At 48.2% G+C, this 10217-nt stretch overlaps 1 protein-coding gene across 1 annotated transcript; it reads right to left on the bottom strand.

The window, feature by feature from the left end:
• Positions 1-4197: 4197 nt before the first annotated feature.
• Positions 4198-5163, bottom strand: LOC121936499 (taste receptor type 2 member 40-like). The gene has a single exon (XM_042478788.1). The coding sequence runs from the start codon at positions 5161-5163 to the stop codon at positions 4198-4200; it is 966 nt and encodes a 321-aa protein (XP_042334722.1).
• Positions 5164-10217: the final 5054 nt, after the last annotated feature.

Raw genomic sequence — 10217 nt, 5'->3', positions numbered from 1 at the left:
ATCTTTTCCTCCCTCCCTCTCTCCTTCTGAGAGTCAGGATGGTTTGAGCATTGGCTTATGGCTCTGGAAACCCACTGTGGGACCTTGGCAAGTCACACTTTCTCAGCCGCAGAGGCTGCTTGCTCTCCCGCTTGGTCTGTAAAAGGCAGAGAGGCAGCACCAAACATGCTCATTCCTGGCCCTTTTTCAAAGAAATAAAAAGGAGGAGCCCCAGCAGCAAAGGCCATGCAGGGCAGACACAGGGTCTGTTTTGCAACCTGGCTTGCTGGCTTGAGACACCGGATTTCCTTGAGGATGCAGCCATTCTTGCACTAGCAATGTCTGAGTGGCCTGCTGCTTTCATGCCTAACTGCGCATGGGCCCATAAATCGGGTCAATCCCTCAGGCAGCAGGGCCTTGGAGGAAGTAACTTGGCTGAAGAGAAGCCAAGCAAAGAAATCTATCATCCAGACAGGATTCAGAGCAGCATCAATGAAACCTGTCTGCGCAATCCCTCTTCCTTGATGCTCCAGGTGACGCAACCTCTTGTGAAAAAAGTAGGTCATGTGTTCGAAAAGCTGGGAAACATCCCCCAGCCTTGTTCTCTTGGCCTTGGAGAGACATTACATGTTACGTGTCATGTTATTATATTTGTGGTTGTTGTATGCCTTTGAGTCCCCTCCAACTTATGGCAACTCTAAGGGGTTTTCCTTCCTCTGAGGCTGAGAGTGTGTGACTTGCCCAAGGATTCCCAGTGGGTTTCCGGATCGGGATTTGAACCCTGGTCTCCAGAGTCCTAGTCCAATGCTCAAACCACATTACATACATTATAATATGTGTTATATTTCATATATATTTAATATTACAGTGGGCCCTTGGTATCCGCTGGGGTTTTCAATACTCTTTGAAATGACTTTTGGAAAGAAGGAGGAACATTGACTTGGCACATTAATAAAGTGACTTTGGTCTTACTTCACATGTTGCTTTATAAATGCAAGCAACTTCACGACTTTATAAATGCAACTTAAAAATGTTGGATTTGGTCACTTGGCTACTAGACCTTCCTTACCCCAAAAACAAAACTAGCTAAATGTGTAGCCAACTGATATGTGCAAGCTTTCTTCACAAATACAAACTTCGTAGAAGCAATCTGGCTTTGCTTTTCTGTTATGTGTAACTTTTTCTTTTTGCAAAAGAGGGAGAAAGATGAAGGACCAATTAAGAAGAAGAAGAAGAAACATGGAATCTCTTTTGGTCCCTGGATCTCCTAAATCTGGATTTAGCAATGCGTTTCACACATACACACAAGATTCGTATTATTGAGGGAGACTCTTGTTCCTAAATAAACCAGCTTGGCATAGCGGTTTGAGTGTTGAACTCTGGAGACCAGGGTTCGAATCCCTCCTCAGCCATGGAAACTCACACTCTCTCAGCCCCATTTATGAAGGAGTAGCGATGCCCCTGCCCTGAGCAATGGACCCCTAAGTGGTGAAGGCAAAGGACGGGTCCCATGCAAAAGATGTGGCTGGCTGGGTAACTAGATATCCCCCTCATTTCCCTAAAAGCGCCAACTAAACATGGGGCTAAAACCCCACATCCTTTGCTGGAAAGGAATGGCAGGGGAGAGGTGTTTCCTTCTGGTTATTGCAGTGACAAAATGGGGTGGCGGTGGTGGATACTGGGATCCACAGAATCCTAGATTCATAGACCTAGAAGGGACCCCAAAGGGCCATCCATGCCAACTCACTTCTTCTGCCATGCAGGAATATATAGGATCTAGAGTTGGAAAGGACCCTAAAAGGCCATCCATTCCAACCTGCTTCTTCTGCCATGCAGGAAGACGCCATCCAAGCCTTCCTCCTTGGGACAGATGGCCATCCAGCCGCTGCTTGAAAACAGCCTCCAAAGAATATTGCAGTATATTTCACTGTATTCCAGCATATTTTGATATTGAGCAGCTCTTACCTTCAGGAGCGTCTTCCTAAGGTTTAGGTGGAATCTCATAAAAGGATGGCAAGATGGAAATAAAATGCCATTCCAAAGGCTTGAGGTGATTTGCTCCTTTCCCTGCCATTTCTTGGACTTGCACTAAGGCTTTTCTATGGCCTAGATAGCAATAGCAGTAGCATTTCCATGTCTATGCTGCCTCATTGTGAACTAAGCACTCTCTAATGCCCTGAAGGCACCAGATCTGGAGCTCAGGGGCCAGGCCTGGTTGGCACTTGCATGGAGATAATACCCAGAGGAAGACCATGGCAAACCTTTTCTTTCCTTGCTTCAGAGGGAAAAACTACAAAATTCATGGGGTCTCCAGAAGTTAACAAGTGACTTGAAGTTGAAGGCATATATGAAGATGTGGTTTACCAAGGTGATCCTGTGGTTTGAAGGAACAATTTTCTCTGGTTTTAATATCCCCCCCCCCCTTAGATTTATGGGGTTTGCCCTAAGGAGTTTGGCTAGCTGGGTCCCGAAGGCAAGAGGCTTAAGGGGGAAATGTAGGAAAAGAAAAACCCAAGAGATTTCCTTTCCTCATCATATCATGGACCTTGAGGGATTTAGAAAGCAACCCATGACTTCTCCAGAGCACCAATTTGGTTCATGTTTCACGTGCGGCCAATTTGTTTTGTTGCCCATTTGGGCAAATCTATAGTTTTGCATATGTGCAAATGGTTGTGGTCCCAGGTGCGTTTACTGGGTACACCTGGTGACTCCCTGAACCCCACAACCTTGTTCAACAAGCAAGCCCCCCCCCCCAGGTACACAAAGGAGGGTTTCACACCTGGCTGGGAAATCCTCTTAAGAGTGGGCACTTTGTGTGTTTGTGTGTCTTCAAGTTACCTGTTGACTTATGGGGACCCCATTCATTTCAGAGAGATTTCCCAGGCAAGGAATCTACCACTTCCTTCCTCTGAAAGAGAGCCTCCAGCTCCTGGGGTTCGCTGGTGGTTTCCCATCCAAGGACTAACCAGGGCTGACCCTGCTTAGCTTTCAAGATGCCTGAGGGGGATTCAAACCCAGATCTCCTGGAGTCCTATCCTTCACTCAAAGGCTTTCATGGGAAGATTTATCCTGAAGGAAGCTGTCCTCGTTGCCTTACTTTGAAGCGGAGAGAGTGTGACTTGCCTAAGGCTACCCAGTGATTTTATGAGGCTGAATCCTGGTTTCCTAAAATCCTAGACTAACACTCAAACCATAACACCATACTGGTGGCTGAGAGAGTGTGACTTGCCCAGTCAGAAGAAAAAGTGGCCGAGAGAGTGTGACTTACCCAGTCTCACCCAATTGGTTTCCCGGACAAAGGAAGGATTTGGTCTCCTGGAGCCCTCTCTGAAAGCCAAGACGGTGCAATGATTTGAGCATTGGACTAAGACTCAGCGGACCAGGATTTAAATCCCTCCCTGTTATATCATGAAAACCCACTGGATGACTTTAGGCAAGTCACACTCTCTCAGCCTCAGGGAAAGGTAAAGGCAACCACCTTCTCTGAACAACTCTTGCCAAGAAAGATAGGGCTGCCATAAATCAGAAATGACTTGATGGCCCTCAACAACCACAACAACAACAGCAAGGTAATACAAGATAAGCAAATATGGCATCTTGGCAGAGAAGTAATGCCATTCTGCTGGCACTGGACAATGGAGCCACAACTCATTAGAAAAGCTAGTGTGTTTCTGGATGTCTCTATCGATATTCCTACCTATACCTAACATATATTTCTGCCTACACTCACAAGTTATGTGTTTCCCACCTTTAGGCAGATTTTCTTTCAACTTTCAACTTTCGCCCTTCCAAAGCACGCCGATTCGTGAGGGACAAGAACAGCATTGCAAAGGCAAACAATACACAACACGGAGAAGCACATACCGAGCGAGTTGGCAAATGAACCGATATTTGACAAACGCAATCTGCCATCAGTTTCTTTCACAGGGACCCATTTATTTTTAATTTTTGAACCGCGCAGGGAAACTCAGGCCTGGCTGAAAGACAAAAATGATGGTTGCAGAGCAAGATTCTTGCAAAGTTCAGCGCCTTCTTTTCGTGCCCCACTTCTTCTTCTTCTTCTTCTTCTAAAGACAGGAAGGCGTTTGTTGGAGGCAAAGCATCTCATTTCTTCTATTTCTCTATTGACCGAATGTAATTTTCACCCCGCTTACCCTTCTCCCAAAAGCAAGGAGCTACAAGCGAGGGAGAGAAGGATTTCCTGGGGCACTTTCTGCTTTACTTCAGGGGCAAGGGCAGGCTGCAATGAGCCACGGTGGCCATAAAGGCCTCTTTTAGTTTAGGGTTTCCCCAGATCACGATGCCAGACTCGATCGTGGGGCACCCCAAGGCGATGGAAGTGCAGAAACGGCTCTGGGGACTTCTGTCCAGAAATATATTGGAGAGGAGGAGGATCAGGGCGACGAACTTGAGGGCTTCGGTGGTCAAGAGGCACAGGATGATTTTCACGGCCCGGAAATGAGCCTCCAGGTTTGGGCGGCCGAAGCTGGCGCTGCAAGTCCTGGTGTGCTGCCAGAGAGAGAAGAGCAGAAGGAAAGCCAAGGTGGCCAGGAAGGAGAAGGCTACTGAAAATCCAATGCTGCAGAAGAGGAACAGATTCAATGTGTTTGTTTCCAAATTGGCGCTTCCGAGGCGCGTGCCGTTCCCAGAAGGGTGCGAATCATTTTCCTGCTTGCTGCAGGCGACCTGATAAATGCCGTAGAAAAATGGAGAGGTGTTCACCAAGGACGCAAAGACGGAGAAGAGGAGCAGGTAGGGAACCAGCTGGCTGATCCTTGTCTTGAGGAGGATGAAGGTCCGCTGCTGGAAGTTAGCTATTTTGGCACAATAAAAGGCGCAGAGGGTCGCCGAGAAGAAGAGGGTGGTGCAGGTCAGGAACCAGGTGGCAGCTTTGAACATTTGGTAGAGGCGGGTGAACTCAAAAACCCAAGGGATCAGGACCATGCACAAAAGCTTGAACATGAGGAGGCACAAGTAGAAGAACCTGGAGACGGCCAAAGCGGTCAAGATCTGGTCGACGGGCTTCAGGCCTCGGTTCCGCAGCCGGTCAGCGATGTTCACGGCAATGATGAAGACGTTCAAAGACATCCCGGCCATGAGTTCCACGCTGGTTGAAACGCGGTAGATGATGGTGGACAGAGAGTCCGTGTCTTCTCCGGAGAAGTCGCACCTTTTGGTCTCCATCTTCCCCGGGAAGCAGCCCTCTGGGTTCCTCTTTCTAAAGCTCCAGGTGGCTCTTCTTGTTTTATTAAACCCATGAAAATCAGGAGCCATTCTCCTTTCCCAGAGGGTTGGTTTCATTTCAATTTGCATTCTGCTGGACTGACAGAGAGGTTTTGCAGAGATCTTTCGGTAAAACGTAGAGCTGTATTCATCATGGTCTTCACTGGGATCCACAAAACCAACCAAGACACAATTTGAGGAAGGAGGACACACACACAAACACACTTCTCAAGCCATTACTCACACCCTGCGAGTCTTCCCCTGAGGATGGAGGGCCTCAGCTCTGAGAATCTGGGCCAGACCTTGACAGAGAGAGACGTCACGTCCGCTGACCTGTCAATAGATCAATATCCCCCAACTCTCCCAATTTAGCAAGGACAGTCCTGGTTATTCCCACTTTGTAGGTGCTTTTAAATTGCCTCGGTCCCCCTTTGCCTTCAGCTTATTTCAATTCCTGCAAACTGAATTCAGAGCACAAAAGTTATTTGCACTCAGTTAACACAGCAAGGGTCAGAGAGGAGCCTTGTCCTTCCCAGTCGGCTCAGGCAAAAGCAAACGGCTGCAGCCCCTCCTGGATTGTCTGGTCTTCCTCATTAATAACTTCTGCCCCCCTGACTTCACTCTGCCATTGCTTGGCCATAGTCTCCTGGTTTCCATCTGGGAAATGTTGGAGGGTATGCATTCCAGCACATCAAGGTCCTTCTTACACTGTGGCGCCAAGACTTGGACACAGAATAGTGTGGGACTATTGATTTCCCTTGTGGCGCAGTGGTTAAATGCCTGTACTGCAGCCACTCACTCAAAACCATAAGGTTGCGAGTTCAATACCAGCAAAAAGGCTCAAGCTCGACTCAGGCTTGCATCCTTTCGAGGAGGTCGCTAAAATGAGTACCCAGACTGTTGGGGGCAATTAGCTTACAGTTGTAAACCGCTTAGACACTGTTAGTTCAGTATGAAGCGGTATATAAATGAAGCTGTCTGTTTTGTTTTTGTTTGATGATACAGCCTAGGACTGCATTGGTCTTTTTTGCTACAGCAGCACACTTTTGGCTTGGTGTGTAGGCCACACAATTCTAGGCTCTAAGATCTCTATATGAACTGCTGAGGCTTTCTGTATTGAGGAAATTAGGCACAAAGCTGTATATCACAAGCGGAAAACAGGCCTCCACTTGCCTTGTACAGTATTGTCTTACTAGTTGAGGACAAAAGAGGAAAGGGGGAAAGAGAAACAAAGACATTTTAAAAGCAGTTGAAAAAGGGGGATTGCAGAAGATTATTTGGGCCTGTCCCTGCCAAATCCGGAGGGTATGAGAACAGCCTTCTACCCTGTTTTCGATGGTCATTGGCGACGTTTCCTGGAAGTTTGCAGGTAGATGGAGGGAGACAATTCTTTGTCCATCAACAATTGATCAACAATTTCTTGATCAATGGGTAAGAACTGACAGGGGTCTTATATGATTAGCTGAGAATCCAAAATCCAAAATCCAGGACTGATGAATTGTGCCAAAACCTTTGTTTCCTGAAAGGGGTTAAAAATAGAATCGCCCAATTGTATTATGACAAAAAAAATAGTATTATTAATAACAATTCAGAGGCAGGCGTGACACCTTTTGGAACGCCGTGTGCTCCGTCCCCCTTCCTTGGTAAGCCGCTAATCTGTGTTTCTTCGCTCACCACGTCCAAAATAAGCTTTTGCAGGTGGGACGCACCCTGTGACAGCCCTCCCCACTGATGCAACGGTGGAGCGGCGGAGGCTTTGTTGATCTTGGCCACCTGAAAGCCCTGACACAACCGTGTGTGAAAGTGATAGAGCCCATGGAAGGGTTTACTCGCCGGGTGGGGCAGAGATGATTAAGAGATGAAGGGGGAAATTTCGGCAGCCGGGGAGGAGGAAGTACCTTCGGGTTTTTCTATCTCCACCTTTGCGGTGATACATAGGATCCACAAAGTCCAGGGCTGTTGCACCAAAAGGGAAGTCCACCGAATGTGGGTCAGTGATTCAGCAGTGTTTGCCTTCTCACAAGGACTGGCAGCATCATCTGGAAAGGGACAGAGTGGGTCAATAAAGGAAGGGGAGAAGGTTCCCCATTGAATCTTCCCATCTCTGGTTCAGTCCATGCAAGGCTGAAGGAAAAGCCCAGGACAGCCAGTGCTCCTGGTCAGAGCAGAAATGGTGAACTCAGTAGCCAAAGGGATCCTCATAAGTTCTAGTTCAAACCTGAATTTGAACCCAGATCGGTTCTGGTGAGACTGGATACCTCTGGGCGCCCCTTCCGACTCTGCCATTCTATGATGCCAGACCATGAAGGCTGGAGGTTTGCTTGGTCTCTCTTTAAGGAGAAGGGACCTTACTGATGGACAGAAGAGCCCATGCCTTGCAGTCAGAGGGCTGCATTCCCAGGATCTTGAAACCCAAGGAGCTTGAACTCAATGGGACAGAGTCTAATCCTCCCAGTGAAGTCTGCCTTTAAATCTCCAATGGGAGCCACCTTGGGTTCTGTCCCAGGAAAAATAAAGGGAAATAAAGGCAAGGGTCAGTTTAGATGACCTTGTGGTGCATCCTCCCAACTCAGATAGGAGGTTAAGCCATTGGGGCTGGAAGCTTGCTTTGTCTTTTGGGGGAAGAAGCAGGGCTGCATTGACCAAAGGGGCAAAACCAGGGCATTGCGCACCCCAAATAAGAACTCTGCCCCTTCCCACAACATTTGCCTCCAAGTCACCTGTCAACTTATGGAGACCCCATGAATTTCAGAAGGCTTTCTTAGGCAAGGAAAACTCAGAGGTGGTTTTTGCCAGTTCCTTCCTCTGAAATATAGCTTACAGCATCTTGGTATTTATTGGCAGTTTACCATCCAAGGATTAACCAAGACTGACCCTGCTTAACTTCCAAGATCAGATGGGATATGTTACCTTGAGGGGATTTAGGGAGTACTCCAGAGCAAGACAGAGTTTGTCTCTGTGTGTGTGTTGTTGTTGTTTTTGTTGTTTCTGACTTATGGAGACCCTATCACTGGGTTTTCTTGGCCAGATTTCTTCAGAGAAGGTTTGCCATGGCCTTCGGCTGAGGCTGAGAGAGTGTGATTTTGGTCAAGGTCACCCAGTGGCTAAGCGGGAATTCGAACCCTGGTCTCCAGTATCCAACACTCTCACTGCCACACCGTCCTGGCTCCCAAGTGGAATATAAACTCCAGAATCCACCCACCAGCTTGGAGGATGCTGGGTTTTGCAGTCCTCCCAAACTTTCACCAGCGACGTAAGGGAAACCCGTCACTTTACCAACCATTACCGTGATTCTGGATGCAGCTGGGAGGCCAGTGGCCCAACTGAGGTGCCAGTCCTCATGGTCCTCCGCATACTTTGTTCCCTGGCACAGAAGAGGATGTTTCGCACCCATGCAGGTCCTTTCCCACTCACCTGATTCATGAATGGGCGTTTGCGGAACAGAGGCGTCATCCGCTCCTCTTCTTCCTGCAATTCAGGAATATATATATAAATATATAATGAGAAGTTCGTCAGCATGAATCCGTGTGTGAGAACACAGTTCTCTTTCAGCCGGGCCGGGCCAGGAAGTTTTCTCTCTTGTGCGTGGGCTGTAAAACAAACAACAGAGAGAAAGGAAGGCCACAATGCTGCCGTGAAACCTCCGCGTGGACCCAAGCAGCCTGAGACCACTGGTCCTGCTGGCCCAAGGCCTCCCATTTTGGACAGGGACCGAGGAATGGGAAAACGGGGTCTTCCTTGCATCATTTTTTAATGCAAAACCCATCATCAGGTCAGGGAGATGCAGAAGAGACCCACCAGGGACCCTTTCGCACTAGTCAGCGATTGAGCTATGATCCCACTTTAACTGCCATGGCTGCGTCCTCTGCAATTCTGGGATCTGTAGTTTGCTGAGGCACTTGAGGCTCTCTCTGGCTGGAGATCCTAAGTCTTCCTCCCTAAATTCCAGATCTCATGGTTTCATGGCGGTCAAAATAGAACCATAGTCTTATAAATGGGTGGCATGAAAAGATGTGTGATATCTTACAAAACAAAAGTCTGTTTTTTCCCAGCCCAGGGACCCTTCCCAGTGGACTGCAAGTACCATGATCTCCAGCCAGCTCTGAAGGTGATGGAATTTGACTTGGCCAAACTCTGGGCAGGAGGGAGTTTTGGTTTCATAGCCATAAGCGTTACACGTGTTGTATTTTTGCCCCTTCCTCAGCTAAAATACCTTTCCAGAATTCCAAATGATGTTTGGCAGAAGGACATAAGGAACAATCAACAAGCTGGAATAGATAAGATTATGGCCAAAGGTCTGGAGGCCGTAAGCTCTGCGAGGAACAACTCAGGGAAGCGGCTGTGGAGAGGACTGTGAGGAGTAAGATGATACCTCTCTTTCAATACCTGGAGGGATGCCATGGAAGGGGTTTTTGGGGGGAGATGTCTTCTGACACTGCAGAGACTGGAACCCAGAGCAATGGATCCAAACTATGGGAAAAGAGAGCCCACTTATAGGAAGAACCTGACTGCAAGAGCTGTTTTTGCCACTTTGGAGGGCAGCAGTCTCTCCTTCTTGGATGGTCAACTTTCAGGAGAGCTTTACATTCCCAAAGGGGGCCTTTGGGTCCCCTTCCAGCCCTAGGATCTGATAGGTTTATGTCCTTCATTTGTGAAGGAAATAAGAGGTACCCAGAATCAGGAGGAACCCCAGCTGTGTTGCTGCAGCCTCACCTGGAAGAAGGAAACCTTCCAGGGTTGTGCAACCAGGAAACCTGCTTCTTCCTTCCCACTGGCCAAAAATGTCCTCTCCACATGGTCCAAAGGCATCGATGGAGGAGAAAGGCCAAGAGCCACTTCCTTCTGCAGAAAACCCAGAGTGTTCACCTGTTTCCTGGTACCTTACTCAGCCTCCCTCCTTGCCTTCCAAGGGTGCTGCTGCTGGCACACAATCTGTGCACAACCCAAGACACACACACACACACACACACACACACACACACACACGGCAGAAGGGGGAAAGGCAGCCGGACGGC

The sequence above is a fragment of the Sceloporus undulatus genome, chromosome 7 (genome assembly GCF_019175285.1).
Source record: "Sceloporus undulatus isolate JIND9_A2432 ecotype Alabama chromosome 7, SceUnd_v1.1, whole genome shotgun sequence".
In the NCBI taxonomy this organism is placed as follows: Eukaryota; Metazoa; Chordata; class Lepidosauria; order Squamata; family Phrynosomatidae; genus Sceloporus; species Sceloporus undulatus.
The sequence above is the reverse complement of the archived record's forward strand: the minus strand, read 5'-3'. Positions and strand labels throughout refer to the sequence as shown.

What these genes read in the sequence shown, in the direction of transcription:
- LOC121936499 (XM_042478788.1), bottom strand. Translation starts at nt 5,163, where the DNA reads ATGGAGACCAAAAGGTGCGACTTCTCCGGAGAAGACACGGACTCTCTG.